The 17,678-nt window shown below is 39.5% G+C and overlaps 1 protein-coding gene across 7 annotated transcripts in view; it reads right to left on the bottom strand.

The window, feature by feature from the left end:
- Positions 1 to 1,295: 1,295 nt before the first annotated feature.
- ST3GAL5 (ST3 beta-galactoside alpha-2,3-sialyltransferase 5) overlaps positions 1,296 to 17,678 on the bottom strand; it is a 59,069-nt gene continuing 42,686 nt past the window's right edge. For 2 of the 7 annotated variants that reach the window (XM_055705812.1, XM_055705799.1), the window contains exons 2-7: positions 14,026 to 14,137; positions 12,180 to 12,294; positions 9,616 to 9,959; positions 8,043 to 8,229; positions 5,257 to 5,415; positions 1,296 to 3,975 (exon numbers count right to left, since the gene is read on the bottom strand). In XM_055705812.1, the coding sequence (XP_055561787.1) occupies positions 3,712 to 3,975; positions 5,257 to 5,415; positions 8,043 to 8,229; positions 9,616 to 9,959; positions 12,180 to 12,294; positions 14,026 to 14,135 (1,179 nt within the window). In that variant the 5' untranslated portion in view covers positions 14,136 to 14,137 and the 3' untranslated portion in view covers positions 1,296 to 3,711. Of the gene's footprint in view, positions 3,976 to 5,256; positions 5,416 to 8,042; positions 8,230 to 8,402; positions 8,677 to 8,716; positions 9,576 to 9,615; positions 9,960 to 12,179; positions 12,295 to 14,015; positions 14,138 to 17,678 lie in introns of those variants that run through there. The other 5 variants (XM_055705818.1, XM_055705824.1, XM_055705804.1 and 2 more) reach the window with 5 other exon arrangements.

Raw genomic sequence — 17,678 nt, 5'->3', positions numbered from 1 at the left:
TCCCCTCCTGTCTCCTGCTGGAGTTCCAACTGCAGCACAAGAGCTGGAGCTATCAGCACACAGCCATCTGCTGAAGAGGCTGTACTGCCCCTCAGTTCCTCATCAATCAGCATCTCAACTGACAACGCTGCAAGCTCAATATCTAGTTTCGATGTCAACTGGTCACAGACTGCCACCACCCTTTTCAGCAATTCCTCACTCTGCAGTCAAGCAGCTCTGTATCTCCTTGTGCAACTCTGGCACATGTCCGTGGTGGTGTAACAAACCGTAATCTTACCCAGGGTGCTTTTCCAAGGTGACATCAGTTTGTCTCCAGCTGAAGATAAATCGGCTGGTTGCAGAACTCTTATGAACACTTGAGAAACAGCACCACAAATTCCCACTTGGCAACTCAAAAGTTCCCATTTATTTGAACAAATCAGATGTAGCCAAAATAAGTATGCTGTTATCTTTTTTGCTATTCCCTTAGTGGCCATACAAAACTGAACATATCGTAAGAAGAAAAAAGCTTCACAAATTATCTAAAATTTCAAAACACTTTCAGAATTGTTTAGTCCTGACAGAGAATTTCTACTTATCTCACCCAAAAGACTAAAGCATAAGAGATAACACAAATACTTGACAACCACTCTAAATTCAGGGGAGGACAAAGCTGAAGCTGTGTTCCCTGCACAGAAACCATGAAAAAATTCAGCATCAGAAGAGGCCAGACACAAACCTATGATAGCTGCTACACAGAAAGGATAGTTACAAAGAGAAATTCTGATGTGGAACACAATGGCTTTATCACAGGTCCCAAATTCTTTGTCAACTTTTTAAACAAACACCATTAAGGTGTATCTACAAGGGATGATGCAGATTCTTTGCAATGCGTAAAATCCAGGACACAGCAACACAGACACACGCAGCTTCTGTTCTCATCTTGTCTCCAGCAAGACCACAGAGACCAGCACAGACCAGAAGCTCCAGTATGCCTCCATCACTGAAGGAGACACACCCTTGGTTTAAGGCCAGTGCTATAACCCAGTCTGAAATATTCTCATCTGCGTTAACTTCAAAATCCTGGAAGCCTATGATACAGTCTGTGTTGAGACGATTCTCCCTTCCAGGCATGAGAGAGATACAACTCCACTGACGGGTATTAAAAGGCCATAAATGAAAGGAGAAAGAATCATCAGCCATTAACTCCCCTCTTCTGGAGTGCCTGGGATTGCATCAAGACTTTCAATTGGACCAGTAACACATGTAAAATCCATAATAAAGGAGGCAGAACAAATTGCAGACAGAGAAATACATAAGTAGAAAGTTGTTTCATCAGTTTATTGCTTCTTGCAACATGAATACTGCTGCCATTTCATGGATGCTCGAGTCTTTGCAGGCATATTCAATGCAGTATACACTACCACAGAGAACAGTGTTTTATCACAAGCCATAAAACTGGTGGAAAAACAATCTAATCCTACGTCAACATAATTTGAGAACTTGACAGTAAATAGAGCATATCCAAAAAGCTATTGGCATTTACATTAATCAACTGATTGTTTTTATGTTACTGAATAAAGCAAACTGGTCAGGGACCGAGTACTCCGAAACACATATTGTCAGTGTATTCAGTGCACACGTTCTCAAATCTTAGAGAATTTCACTCATACCGAATGAAATTAAGGTTCTTTGCTTCCAGTTTAAATACCAGGAGAAAATAATTAGCACATTTTAATATATTAACTAAAAGACTATCTGTACAAAACTCTTCAGGTGTTTTTAAATTAAACAATATAATTATTATACTTACAAGAAAAAACGTAGACCACAAATTTATTGCTAGTACAAAAAAATCTTGTGTTTCACAGAGGAGAAGCTAGATTAGTATTATTGCTATAAAGAGTGCCAGAGACAAGAATCCGATTTTCAAATTTGCCTGTCATCCACAACTGGCTTTCCAGGACACGTAGGTACGTGGGATTTAGGAAAGATGAGGTCCACAACTTTCTTCAGAGTTATGCTTTATGATCTGATGTCATTTTATTGCCTTTTACTATTAAAGGCCAAGATCAGTCTGCTGCTCCTGCATTCTAACATCATCATTCATTAGATCTGCTTTCCATGGGGAAAAAAAGAAAAACCAACCACAAAATCAAAACCCAACAGCCCTAATCTTCCTTTCCCACATGAGTATTTTGAATATTCAAAACTACAACTACATTCATGTCCTCACCCATAACAAAAATAAGCGGGAATGTTTGCCATGTGGAGAGTCCCTGACTATGAACAATGTTTCTACACCAACTTCCATCAATTTGCTAAAAAGCTTTCAATCCCAAAGAAAGCACTTTGGTTTTTTTACATACTGTACATTAAGTAACAACACAACACAGTGCACATAGTCATACCTACTCCTCTGCTAGTAAGAAAATGAGCACAAAAACCTGCTTACAGATCTGCACAGTCCAGTTTCTTTCCAATGCACTGATTTCCAGTCACAAGAACATATACACATAGCTTTTTTAAAAAAAGTATGCCATTTTCAGCAGTTATCTAGCTGGCTACTAGTATCCTACTGCTTTCTCAAAGTGATTTTCTTCTGAACTTACACACACTAACCCAACTTCTGACTTCAAAGCTGATTCAGGAAAATTAACATCTCTACCTCTCCCTGCAATTAAATAGTCAACACTAGAGTTCATAAAGGTTATCATCATTGTAAACTATTACAGTTACGATATCTGTAATTAGTCACTTAAGGATCATAAAGTAAACCAACAGAAATTTTCACCCAGTCATAGATTCTACTCTTGCTAAACAGAAGATTCATACAAACCACCATTTTATAGAACCAGCAATTTTCAAGTCACTCAAAAAAAAAAAGTGGTGGGGGCAGATATTGTATTAATGACACTTCTTTAATTGGGGTAGCTGAACTCTGCTGCAAATCAACTTGTTAGAAACACTTATCTGGGTCTTAAGGAAACGACATACTATATGATCCAGGTGAAAGCCTCCTACTGGCTAAATCCTCTTGTAATGTACCCTGGGCCCAAATATGCCTCATGATAAAGCAGGATTCTAACCCAATACATTAATGCATCAATGATTTTAGTACCAATCATGAACACCAAAGTACTTACTACTCAGTTGTTGCCACAACAGTTTCTTTTCCCTCAGCTCCACTCCCACATTCCTCCTCCACCCCTCAAAAAAACAGTATCAGCACAAAACCAAAATATAAATATCTGAGGGAAACACAACACTCGAGTTGCAAGAAATTAAAGACTTGAGAAGCATACGCCTTTCTTTTCATGGCATGCATGAAAAGGAGTCATACACCAAGAACTCGATCAAAGACAGCAGTTCAGTGGAAAAAAAATCTTGTATGCTGTTAGACAACTCAGGCTAGCATTGTGCATACCATAGACATCTGAAAACAAAAACTCTGCTTTTCTTCAGACAACTTAAAACATTAAATATTTTAAATGGATATATTTCAACTCCAAGTTATATTCACATAGTTATTCACAAAGATGTGCAAAGTAAAATCTAACATCAAAATAAATTTAAAAGTCCAACAAACTGAACTTGACATTATAAAAAGGCAGCAGATACTCAATGTCCATTTTATATACATGTTAAAGAATTACTTTGAGACAGTGAAAAGGTTGTTCCAGCTGAACCTCTGGAAATACAACAAATCCAAACCATGCAGCACTTCAATCACTAGCTGTCTTTGTTGCAGAATTCACAATGTATCCCACCAGTGAGGTCTTTGACAACTTTTTCTTTGATCAGTTTGTGCAGGAATTTTGTTTCACTTGTCACATTGTGCATAGTTTGTCCATTCATGGCAGCCATGCAGAGGTTGTTGTAATAGTGCAAAGGTGTGCTGGGCTGATCAAGGTCATATCCAAATCCTGCTAAGCTCACTTCATCACATAAATGCGTGGCCAGAACAACTGCTGTGACCCCAATTGTAGGTACATTCTAAAAAGGGGGGAAAACGAAGCCTGCTGAATTCAAACATTCTCCTTTGTCAGTTTTTATGAACGCTTTACAAAATTTAATGTCTTTGTCTATTCCCTCTCCTCATTTAAAGCTGAAATAAATTAAACCATTAATTAAAACAAAAATCAATAACAACTAAAACTAAAAATCAAGTAAATGATCAAGTAAAATGAAAAACTTCAGGGCCAAATACTAATACAACTTGAGTATTTGTCCTCAACAAGACTTTTGGCTGTCAACATGAAGGTTTTTTTTCTGTGAAGGCATCACGCCCTATTACTGTGTAGTTAAACTACAAGTGAGCCCTTGCTCCAAACACTCAAACAACGCCTGACATGCAGTTAATGCTTGACATTTCTTGATGCAGGCTTACTTCAGTCTTGAGCAACAGGCTCTCTAACAGTAGTCTCCAGAACATGACTTTTCACTGAACCACCTGTGAAGAAGGCAAGTATACTACTATACAACTAAAAGATACGCAGCTTGGTACGTTATATTTTTTTGACAAATAAATGTGAGAAGATCCTTCAAACACCTGTGCAATAACGCTACCATTAAATGCTTTCATACAAAAAGTGAAAAGACAATGATCACTCAGTATTTTTTATAGTTCAAGAGAACTAGTGATACCCCATGGCTCAAACAAGTAACAAAACGCAGTACATAATTAAACTGGGCAATTCATCACTCCATACTACTGCTGAAGAGAAGGTCACAGAGGGAGGATACACCCATCAGTTGCTATGGAGCACAGTGGTATACATAGCAATTCCAACAGTTGGAAGGTTGCTTTACACTGGCCTGGTTTCCATACTTTCTCTGCCTTCTCTGCAGCTGGAGACACATCTGTCTATAGCTGATTGCTGGTTTGACTTAACGAGGCTGCTCTTAACACATTTAACATACATCAAATGCGTGTTCTGAATACTTAGCACCAGTCACACTGATGTTGTGAGTTAACACACTGCACTGCAATAAATTTATGTCTCACTGCATCAGAATGCTTTGTAAAACAAGCCATTTCAGGTCAGCATGCACAGGCATAATACCTCATCTAAAAAGGTGAGCTGAAATCCTAATTTGATTTTACACAACAAAATACAAGAGGCTTTTGGAAGCACATTAATTTCCCTATTACTTGAGACCAGCTTGAAACTGCACAGAGAAACTATATTGAAAGAAGAACCCGAAATTTTTTTCAATTTTTTTTTTTTTTACTTTGTATTTTAGAGTCTCCTTCTCCTAAAAGGTATCTCTTACCTTATCCCAACCCCAGAATTTTGACCGAGGTTCAGGGAACTGTAAAATGTCCAAAGCTGTCTCTTTGATGATGACTGGATTCAGAATCCGAAACTGCTTTGATGTAAAAGGAATTTTCTCAGCAACCTCCTTCCAAAAGAAGAGTCGCACCCACAGGGGCTAAGAGAAAGAAAAAACAAACAGTTCAGCAAAGGGAGACTCTGAGGCTGCAAAGTGCACGGCAGACACACTACACAAGTTACAGATTACACAAGTTACTGATTCTGAGAAATTCAGGAAACAGTTTATAGCTAAGGTGGTTCAGGAATACCAGTGTACAGCTCAAGTGACTGACCAAAAGAAGAAAAACCTTCAAAGTATTCAGAATTGCAGAGAGGACAGGGGAGGGAAAAGTTGCTTATTCTGAATATTTGACTGCACTTTGTGTTTAATCAGTCACCGTATCCATCAGCACCTCCAGGTTCTTTGGCCCTTCCCCAGCACAACTGAGCAGGCAGCAGTATATAAAGAAATGGGAAAGGGAACCACAGCTTTTCATGAACATTAACCAGGCATTCTGAAGCAAGCACTGGATTTAAACCAATTGTGCTCAGGCTTTGAAGTGAGCCGCTGCTGTTTGACAGCATCCACCTAGTGACAAATGTAGCAATTCAGAAGAGGACTTGACATAAGACTCAGAAGGCTAGATTCTGATCACATGCTGCTTGCAGTCAATTAGATGCATGCTAATGGGAAAACCAATACTACATCAGGCTCATTTTACAAGCCCTTCCGTATAATGGGTAACACTAAGGAAATGATAAAACTGACACAGCTGCGACAGACCGGTATTTTTTAAACAGGCTTTAAGTTACAACTCTACAGCAGCTTAAACTGATCAAATATAGGTTGGTATGGTCCCATCTTCCTGCTTGTGCTCTGAATCAGTTTACTGAAGTACTAATGCCTGCATAGAGAGGTGATCCAACCGAAAGCTTAGTATTTGAAAGGAGAAGTATGTTTTCAGTTCACAGAATCACAGAGCAGTTGAGGATGGAAAGGACCTCCGGAGGTCCACTGGTCCAACAACCCTGCCTAAGCAGGGTCACCTACAGCTGGTTGGACAGATCCATGTCCAGATGGCTTTTGAGTAGCTCCAAGGATGGAGACTCCACAACCTCCCTGGGGCAACCTGTGTCAGTGCTCAGTCACGTCACAGTAAAAAACCAAGTGCTTCCTGATGTGCAGAAGAACCCTGCTGTGTTTTGGTTTGTGCCCATTGCCTCTGGTCCCATCACTGGGTGCCAATGAAAAGAGCCTTGCTCCACCCTCTTTGGACCCTCCCCTCAGGTATTCATTAGTAAGATTCCCCCAAGCCTTCTCTTCTCTCTTGGCCTTTCCTCACAAGAGAGATGCTCCAGCCCCTCCAGCATCTCCATGGCCCCTCAGTGGACACCCTCCAGTATGCCCATTCCCAAATCAGTTCCCAAAACAGGCTCTCTACACCAGCAAAAACACCAGAATGAGGAAGAAAGGTGGGAATGAGCAGAACAGCTCTTAAGCCATGCAAAACAAGAAAAGGTACTATTTTCATAAAGCACATACTTCAGTCTTGTAATTCACTAACAGAGGACGCTGCATATGCCCAAAAGCAATCACTTACAATCCTCCCCCGCAACAGATTTTAATACAGAAAGCAATCCTTGTACTACCCATTCTTCAAAACCAAACTTTAAAACATAAAATAGCCAGAAAGTTGTTTTACAAATTAGGGATTCAACTCAAGTTAGAAAGCTGCTGGTCATCAAAATTACCACACTGCTGCAGGGAAGGTCATAGACCAACAGTGTTTCATCCCTGGTTAAAAAAAAAAATAATCAGGGAGCAGAAGTTCTAAAATTTGCTCAAATTCATGCATTCAATCTCCTCTCTATAAAACACACTCAAATTATTCAAAACAAGGCAATATTCTTGTACGCATTCTCTGAACTAAAGTAGTAGTAGCCAGTCACAATATAAAACACACCTTCCATATGCTTTCACCTTGTAAAAATCACAGAATTTGGAAGGGAACTTGGGAGTGCCTAAACTAGTAAGTATCAAACTCTTAAAAAACTTGACAGTCTTTCTTCTAAATCTCTCTCAATAATTTAGAGTACTTTTTTTTCAATCTGTGGTCAGAGAAACCTAGCTACTGATTTTCAACTTGCAGAAGTTATCTGCCTGCAAATTGAAAGAGGTGAAAACCACCAATTTAAAGAGAGTTTGGAAACATGGAATCCTTCTATCAGGCTCCTTAGGAATCTCTGCACTTTTTAAAATATTCAGTGAGAAATAAACAACCTCTTAATTTTGGAACCACAGGCAAATACGAACTAACAACTGCGACGCTTCAATTACACATTAACTGCATGTATGCCTATTGTAGCAGTATGGACTTCAGCTGTTAAAAAAAAATGGCCTGGCATCCAGAAATCTCATTTCTATTTCAGGCTCTGCAGACTTGAACAAGTCACTTAAACATAACATGAAATTAATTCCACTTTAGTAAACACTCGGTATGTCATGTAGCCTGGTGCAAACTATCAATATCTGTAGAAAAAAGGAATGCATTACTGTCAGCATGGGGCTTCAACATGCATGTTGGTGCCAACTGTAACTAGGAGACAGTTACAGTTAAAAACCCCACAAAGTTACATAAAAGATCCTCAGTATAATTAAACAAGAACTAACAGCTCAGTCAGTTTCTTAAGCATTAGAAAAGAAAAACCAAAAATCACAGGTACATAACACTGCCATATACATACCAAGGTTTCATTTTTTAGCATTGCTTGAAGCCAATTGAAATCAACACTTTTAAACAAAACAGCCACGAACAAGCTAGCAGGAGGATACTCATGTTCTGAAAGGGGGGCTCCTTCTGGGTAAGTCATCCGTATAGTCGTTTTGTTACCAACGTGATCTGTGTATCCTTGAACTGGTGCATCATTTAACCTAAAAAACCCAAAAAAGAAACAAAACCAAACCACAATGGAGAGAAACTGCATTTAATAAGCATAGGTTACAATCTCATTAAAACATCAGACACTAAACAGAACTTGTATTTAGTGCACAAACTTTTAACAGAGCCGAGTACAGCATTTTCTCAGTTTCTCCCTGTTCCTTACCTCACATGTTCATCTATCCCTTATCTTTGAGAGGAAGCCAATTCTATTTCTAGATTAACTGGCACAAGTGCAAAACTTCAAAAAGAAAAGCTTGAATAGAAAAGTAACTTAAAACAGTACTGCAGAATTTCATATTCATTGTCTTGTGCTAACTCAGAAGGCTTAAAAGAGGAAGGGAAAGAAACCACACAGGAAGTTGCCTGCATTATTTTTATATATATACACACACGCAAGTGCTGCACACTGAAAGGCATCCAAATTATCCCTTCAATGCAATGTAAGAAGTCCTGTGAGTTTACACCATTCCAGCTCACCGAAAATTTCAGATGTTAGCACACTGCTGACAAGAACAGCATCATCCAACTCCATCAGTTCTGCAGAGCAGCTCAGGTCCCAGAAACGTTTTATCAACAGAACAGTCACCTGCACACTGCCAGCCCTGATTTCAGAGAACCAGTTAATGCAAGTTCTCTGCCACTCCACGTGCTAACAGGTTTGTTTACCTTTGTATAAGCACTATCGACCCACTGTATCGACTTCCCTTTTTAAGAGGAGCAAGTCTTAGTTTATATTTTCCCCAAGTTGCTTTGAATTAAATTTGTAACTTGACACTATTCAAAATACACAGAAGGAACATTCAAACTGATGTTCAGAAAGCATGAATACAGAGCATGTATTCGTTTAATTCGGGCATTAGAAAACATGGGTAATCATGCACTGATCTTGCAAAGATAAGGAAAGATAAGCATGCTATACAGTGTGTAAGCAAACTGTATACTGAAACACCAATTAAATTTTGTTGTGTTTGAAATAGCAGCTATAAAAAAAAAAATCCTTCAAATAAGCATCCCAACTAGCCAAGGGGAAAAAGGCAGTGGTAAGTCCTAAAGCCTACCTCTGAAAGCTTAAAAATATGAATGGATAAAACCAGCATTGTTTACTTGTCTGTGATATCACTGGTTTCTATCTCATTTCTGCCCATGTTTTTTTGTATCTGAAGTTCACAGATTACACTGAATACCTGTCTTAGGAGCAAAATAAATTGTCATTTTCACAAGACTTCAAATTCCATCAAGTCATAAGTAAATTTCTCAAAAGCACTTTCAGACATAGCCTTATAAGTTGCATAAATGTTGGAGATACTTTCCCCTTAAAAAACAAAGTTGCCTCATAAAACTGAAGTAGTTGGAATCTTTAAATGGAGAATACATACCTTATAACAATATCAAACTGATTCAGTAAGTGACCCAGCTCTGATCCATGAAGAATTCCACCACTGCCAACAACAACACAACGCTTACAGTGTTTTGACTTCAGATCTTCTGGTAAATCATGCTCAGGTAAAAGTTCAAGGAGATTTTTAAGCTTATCAAAGAACTTGTGAAATCCAAAAGGAGGTTCATATTTAAATAAAGCTTCATCTTCATTTATATTTTTTCTTACAAAGGGAGATATGTCCATGCTATATTTCTCTGCAAATAACTTCCCCATTTCTTTCTTCACGTAAGAAGGTCGGCACTGTTCCTGCAATGCAGCACTGGCATACTGTTGTGCTCTCTAAAACAAAACATACATGCTTTCTATCAGGAAACCCAGTTTCAGGAACATACAAAGACCTCTTAATGCAAGCTACCAGCTGGCCACCAGCAGATTTAACACACACGGGGGTTTATAAAGAAAGCTTAAACATGGAAATACACGACATTTTAAAGCATTCACTCCAAAAGCAGGTACTAAATAGTGCAGGGTAAAAACCTGCAAAGGAATGCCTCTCCACCCAATCACTTAAATCCGGACAGGAGGTTTTCTGAAGAATAAGTTAGGCTAGTGAAAGTCATAAGTGAAAATGAGCCATCTGAGAACATCTGTATTATTTTAAAAAACAGATAAAAAAATGTAGATGTACCTCTACCCACCTAATTCAGCAGCCAGCAGAATTCTACTCTGCTGCTCAACTGTGTGACCTCAGTTCTGCCTGTGGTAGGTTTTTACCAGGGACACATCCACTGGGTAAAAGTTCTGTGAAATGGCAGGTTAGATTTGCTTACTAATCAAAATGAAGCAACAATTCTTCCATAATTATTGCTAAAATGGTATTGCCAATGACTAAAACACAACTTTGAAAGGAATGCAAGGTGTGGGTGTTTCAGGTCTTCTTTCAAAGACTAGTCACTAAAATAAAAGGCTAAAATAAAAAAATAAAAAGATCCATATTGCATAAAAAGATTAAGCTGTCTGATAAAAGTATACATTGAGCCATCTCATTTAAAAAACCCAAAACTATTCATGCACATTTTTTAGAAATCTGTAGTGGCATGCCAGTATGTGATGTAAAGAGGAGAAATAGCAAAGGCATTATTTTTATCAGTTAAAATCTTTTTGCATATTCTTTTCCACAATACAACTCTGCTGATGTCTCCTCCCCTGTCATTAAAAAAAAAAAACACATAAGCAAACACAGGGGTCAGACAGTCAAGATTCAAAACTAGTGCTAACTCAGTTCTCCTTCTGTAGCGTTAAGGGAAGTGTGTATCTGTCCACACAAGGAAGGAAGTTATGCTTTTTTTTGGATGTTTTTAAACAAGATTGTTCTACAGAACTGCCTCTGCCACCCTTACAAAGGTCTCTGTAAATTTGGGCATAAACACCACACCTCTCCCTGCACAAAGCATTACTGAGCAACTTCATGCTGTACTTTGCCAGACAAGAGTAAGTGCATATTTGGAAGAGCCTGACAGTTGTGTATCCTACTAGCAAAAATGAATGCCTACCACTTGACAACTGCCCCAAACAGTTTGTAATCAGCTATTACCTAACTAGATAAAAAACAATGCTATTCCCTCATCCTGCAGCTAACAGAAAATGGATCATGAGACTGCAATAAACACCGTCCATGCAGTCTAGGTTTGCTTAGCTTAAGGTATTTGTTGCTTTGAAGCAAGAATACGTTATTGAGAAAAGTAGCAAGTCAAATTAGAAAAACGGGGAGGCAGAGGCTCAGAAGGGGAAAAGCATGCACTGAAGAAGGTGGGGGGTTGGGGAGGATGCACATGCAGTGATGCTAAGATGAAGCTGTCTTAAATCAGGGCTCCTGCTATAAGGTGTGTGGTAGTGTTGAAACATTCAAAGAAAGAAAAGTAACAATCTAAATGAAAATAAGCACTGTTATAAAGAGAAATCAGGTTAAGTAGCAGAGAACTGTCATCAAGAGTTAAGTGAAACCTGGTACACCAGCTTAAAAGCTTCAAACACGCAAAACTAGTTGAAATAGCTGGTACAGTAAAGAAAGAAATGAACGAAGAGATGCACCCTCCTGCAGGTTTGCCCTGTGATTCTGAAAACATCTGAGCAACTAAAGGCAAAGGAGACTGGGGAACTTGCATAGGTAAAAATAAACCTTTGGTTTGTGTGTTGGGTTTGGGGCTTTTTTTTTTTTTCTATATGTTACTATTCATTTGCATCAATTTTCTGATCACCAGTGTTACCTGCACCGACACAACAGTAGGATGCCATGTGTATTTCAAATGTTATGTTACTTTTAACAGTCACAATTTATCTCATTTTATCTCTAAAATTCCAGTTTCTCTATGCACTTCTGTTGCCACTTAACAAGGACAAACCCCAGAAGTTCTATGGCATGAAATGAAACAAAATATATTTTCCCTCACAGATAATTTCAGCGTTCTAGTTCTGTTGCAGATACTTATTGACTCTTATACTGTCAATCAAAAACTTTTTTTCCGGCCAAGTTAAAAAAAAAAGCCAAAAAATACCAACCCTTACACGATCGAGGTCCACATACGGCATTTTTGTTCTGTCACATTCTTCAGGGCCAAAATGTAATTTGAGGATATAAAGAAAGCAGCCTCCAACCACAAACAGTGCAAGAAGTCTAGAAACAAACAGGAAGGTGTAAGAGTAGGAGACAGGAAAAAAGATAACATTTTCCAGCAATCCGTGAACTGCTAAATGAGTATTTTAAAACAAATTTAAGACAACTGAAGAACTTCAGGTCAATACTTGTACTTGATTCAAACCAAGAAAAATTATTGCTTTGTTCACTGCAAGTCTTTCACAACTCTTCAGAGCTATCAGCAGGAAAGTACAAACATAAATAGATGCTTTGATAAGGAAAACATTGCAGTTCTGTGCCTGCATCATATACTCTAAACACATCTCTGATGGGTGAACGGCTCTCTTCACATGAAGAAACCAAAAGTGTCTTCTGTTTTCCTACTTTAAAGGGCAACTATTTTGAAACATGTATTTTCATGCAAGTCAAAAAGCAGATGGGATTTCAAATTGCAAGATTTCGGGCCAATGGCCACCACTCACAAACAAAACTTCCAACTCTGTGGCAGACCACAATGCAGAATTTAATGCTCAGGTTTATATTGAGAAGCTTAATTTATTTACATCCCCAAAACATACAGAAACACACACACACCCCCAACACTAAAAGTGAGTAATACAGACTATCCATATTTTTGATCTATTCATTTTTCATTCCTAAGGAATCTCACTGTTGATCTCCAGATATTCACTTGGCTCATGTCTAAACCGATCTGCAAAAATTGCATCGTTATTTGGTTAGAGTTTTGGTTGTTGCTCAAGTATGTAGTTTGAGCTTTATTATTGACTTTCATTTCCTATGGTTTCCTAGAGACTGGACATTTCTTTAAATGTCTTTAAAAAAAATACTCAACCTACCAAAAGTTTAGCACTTCTTGAATCCTTTCTAACGAAGTTAACACAGGTTTCCAAGATAGGGGTTTTTTTGTCTGTTGGACTAGTAGACCCAATCCTGGCACTGAATTTGCAGTATATGCTGCAAACAAGGTAACCACTCGAAAAGCAGCACTGTTCTAGCATTTGATTTAACCAAATTAAATTTTGCACTGATAAGGGTCTAAAACCCTCATTAGCATGTTAGGCTGCAAGCCCTGGCAATCAGCTGACTGTCAGAAAACGGGAATCACAGCAAATGAATGAGGCTGGTTTTCCTCCACAGGGGTTTATCACGTATCTCTAGATTCAGCTGGGACTACGCCATTCAAGTGGTCAAAACACCAGTGGGTATAACAGTTTTGCTTTGCATTTTTTAAGACCTGAAAATTCATGAGGCAGAGAGGCACCACAGTAGTGAACTTTTTTGGTTTAAAATAAGATTCTTGATGTACACTAGCATACGCTTACTATGACGTTAAACTATTAAAAATGGAGTAAGATTTTGTGATGTAGTATTCCAGAAGTTTTCATAAACAAACTAACTATGAGGGGACACCTCCCCAAAATATCCACTAAACACCCACTGCATTTCAATTTCTTCAATTGCCAGACTGTACAAAAGCCTCAACGTTTTTACTTAACTGGATACAAAAAAAGATTGGAAATACTTGTGAGCAAAGTTCTGGGATCTAACATTAGCTTGGGAAAACAGATACTATTATGAGAGTGCCTAGGTTCCTCGAAGTGTTTTATATGTCCAAGGAAAGCTGTGTGCCTAACCCTCCATTCAGTTCCTGTGGTGATCTCATCCTTTGATTTTTGCATTCTTTTTGTAACTGCCCAGGCTAGAGTGACAATGACAGTTGCAGTGACAATGACACTTACTTGCGAGTACCTTTTAAAAACCAGCTTGGTCTTCTCATCTTCACAGGCAGCCACCTTATACCATTGCACAGGAGGCGAAAAATCACTTTTCAGTTTCACAAGGTTACTGTCACTCAGCATTGCTGTAAAAAAAAAAAAAAAAAATTATGTTAACTTCTGCTGAACTGAAGAAAAGATAGGACATCCAATGACTGTTAACTTACTCTGTTTCCCAGAGAAGACTTGTAATTCTTAGTTATCGTGTCAGGAATACTGAACTGCTCCTGACCTCCTTGTGATCAAGAACAACATTTCAGATGCACTGCCAGGACATGATTCTAAAAATATCTGCAGGTTGTCAGGTATAGGTCTTTGCATTCTTCGTAAGTCTGAAGTCTAATAATTGCAATTACATACTCTTATCGTTTGATCTTGGTCAAATACCATTTTGTTTGAACAATTATTAGACTCCAGACAAGAAAAAAAAACCCTACACAGTATGCCTAGAGTATTTAGGATCCCTGAATCAAAATACCCAAGCACTACGCTACCCTGCGGGCTTCAAGCATGCTCCCAGCACGCAGAACCTGTACAAACCATCCCCATTCTCATCCTCATAACAGGAGCCCATATTTCAAATCAGCTCCCTGATTTCTCTGAAGTCAAACAAAACTGTCTCATCATCGGTCTGAATCTACTGCTGACCCCTTCAGAAACCCCAACAAGGTGGTTAAGCAACTTCAACAGCAAGCACCAAAGAGGTGAATTTTTCCCTGGCACACAGCAGGGCTAGGAGGCTGCCAGCACAAGGGCAGTTTCTGTGCATAGCAGCACCTTCCCTCCAACAAACACTGTGAACCCAGCGGGAGTGCACAGTACTCCCTCACAGATCATCAGCTAACAAGAAGCAATCTTGCTGCTTACTATTTCTGAGCTCCCATGAGTTTCTACCTGCATGCTTCAATTCTGATTTTGGGAAGAAAAAAATCCAGTCTGGCACATCAGCTTCTCACAGGCTGCTGCCATTAACCAAAAGATGTGAGCAAACAAGGAAACGCCATGCAAATCCAAGCCTGCTGGTTTTGCTCTGGAAGGAGAAGAGATCCAGGCCAGGGTTTTTCCTGCCTTACTGACCTCCCAAAGCAGCACTCCCTTTGATCAGCCAACCATGGAAGGGTGCAGCCAGATTCTCCACAGTGGAGGATTTCAGCCCTACTCGAACCCTTTGATCTCAGCGCTTAACCCTCACTGCTCTCCACTGCAAAGATGTTCACACTCTTCTGTTCTCTTGCCAAAAGCTCCATCACAAGTACTTTTAAAAAAGCAGGGCTAAGGGAAGGCTTTTATCTAGGAATGATCTTCCACATTCTCTTTTCTGCTCCACCCCCCTTGATTTTATATGGCAATATGACCCATTTGAACTAGTCTGTATTGCTATTTCAAAACTGTTCCAACAAACAGCTGATACTCTTGAACACCAGGATGAAGGAGCTGACAAGACAGAAGCATCCCCTCCGGATCTCAAATCCAGCCCACTGAAATTTCAGGGATATTTAATTCAGAAGATGACTCACAGTCAGTCTCTGCAGAGTCACACATCATTCCTCAGTAACACATTTGACATACATGGTATAAACCCACAAGCCCGGGACAAGGACAGATAAAGATCAACACCAACATTTCAAGCCCTGTGAAGAGCAGGTAACAGTTAAGGGATGCTTTCTAGAGTCACCTGCAAGTGATCAAAACCCACAGAACAGAGCAAGGAAAAAAAATAAAAAAAAGCCAAATGTTTTTTGTCAGCAGAAAACTTCACCACTTACCTCAAACATGGCTAACTTGGTTATTATGATACTACTAAGATCCTCAAATTACCCACCTAGCTGTATTTATTAATTGCACAAACTCTCTGAGCTGTCACACCCACTTGTAGGTCTTTGTCACAAAGCAGCAATACCTTAAACACCACCTTTTAGCAGATCTGAAAGCACTGTTCAAACTGAGGTCACTACCACTACACTTGTCTCGGAACAGGGTAATCTGAAACCCAAGTGACACCCCAAGGTCCCCCAGAATGCTAGCAGTTAAGCTGGAAATCAAATCCAGCTCCTGACTCCCACACAACCTGTCAGGACACAAGAGAGCAGCCCACAGGGAACCTATCAAGTCTTACAAGCTCATCATATTCTCAGCGCAACACCTGGTCTTTACTGGCTGGATCTACGCTGCTGAATAAAAACAGCACTGAGGACCAGAACTGGGTGTTGACACCCCACTAATCAGCATTACAAGTTCATTTTGCTTTCAGTTAAGATTTGCAGCAAATCAAGTCCACATTGGGTAAAGGTCTAGTACGCATCAGCAAAATTTGTTACAAGGACCATACTGTACTGTCAGTTATGGATCACCAAGGTGAGCTGCTCTACCTTGAGATGTCCAGTGCCAATCAAGCAGAAACTGCACAATCACCTCATTCCACGTATGATACGCACCGTTCCTGCCACACTACACAAACAAGACAACTAAGCACCCTCATCATTACCTGGGACCTAGTACCTTCATACCCACACATCTTGGAGACTACACGTATTCAGAGAGATCATGTTGCCAGCACGCACAGGGAGCAGCCCCAGTTCACTGAGCCTGCCTACACAGTCACAGGTAGCACACAAAGTAAGCACAGATTAGAGGAGACTGCAGAGCTCCAGAGGAGAGCCAAACAAGGCCTGCAGACCATGGGGAAGCTCCAGGATTGCTCCACCTACTAGAGAGAGCACACACAGCCAGATCACCTCAGGGGGGACTGGCTCAGACCAGCACAAACAAGGGGCACCCAGTACTGTTTGGCAAAAGTGAAGGGGATCACTCGCTGACATGGATGGCTTACTGAATGGATGTGATTGCCAAATGCTGCATATGCCTACGATACAATGTACAACAAAAATAATTACATCTGTCAGTTCCACAGATTTCTGCATACAGAGCTGGGGAGAAATACAAATTGAACTTTTCTTTTTAAAAAAAGAAAAACACTGAATAAAAAGCAGGAAACAAGCTTCAGCCATTTTCACTAGAGAACAGTGCAGGTAATAATCCTCTCTTGGGTAAACAACATAAAGAGGTAACTTGATCACAGTCTACAGGAACCTAGATCAGAACAGATTCTGCACAGAAGAATCTGTCACACTAGATATCAGAGGATCCTGCTACCAAGAAATCATTGCAACAACATACCGAATGACATAGTGAGGTCTGGCCACGGTACTGGTAGCACAAGAGAACACACTCCAGATTAAGCACATATTTTCCAGCAGTTTTAATCAAATCCATAAAGTTTTACAGCTTGAATTACAAGGGTAAGGTCACAGCTTTTGCCTTGTTCAAAGAAGGTTTTTATTTCTTCGCAAATTAGTCTTTCCTATTCTAGGACCCAGGTTCTGTTGCAATGTGACAGAAAAACTTGCTTGTGAAAGACTGCTCAATGTATATAAAACTTTTTATTGCTTAATGGCACTAACATACTCCTGGAATCATCCTGCAGCACAAAACACCACAGTCAACCTCCTCTGCTGTATAAACTGTTGAAGAGTGCTCTGCAAACAGCACACTTTTAATCATTTCCAAGGGTGAGAATTGTACGAAGACATCTCACAAGATGCACTTTTTATTAAACCTTTCAAAACA

Source organism: Falco cherrug, chromosome 1 (genome assembly GCF_023634085.1).
Source record: "Falco cherrug isolate bFalChe1 chromosome 1, bFalChe1.pri, whole genome shotgun sequence".
Lineage (NCBI taxonomy): Eukaryota > Metazoa > Chordata > Aves > Falconiformes > Falconidae > Falco > Falco cherrug.
Note: the sequence above shows the minus strand (reverse complement) of the source record. Positions and strands in the feature narration are given on the sequence as shown.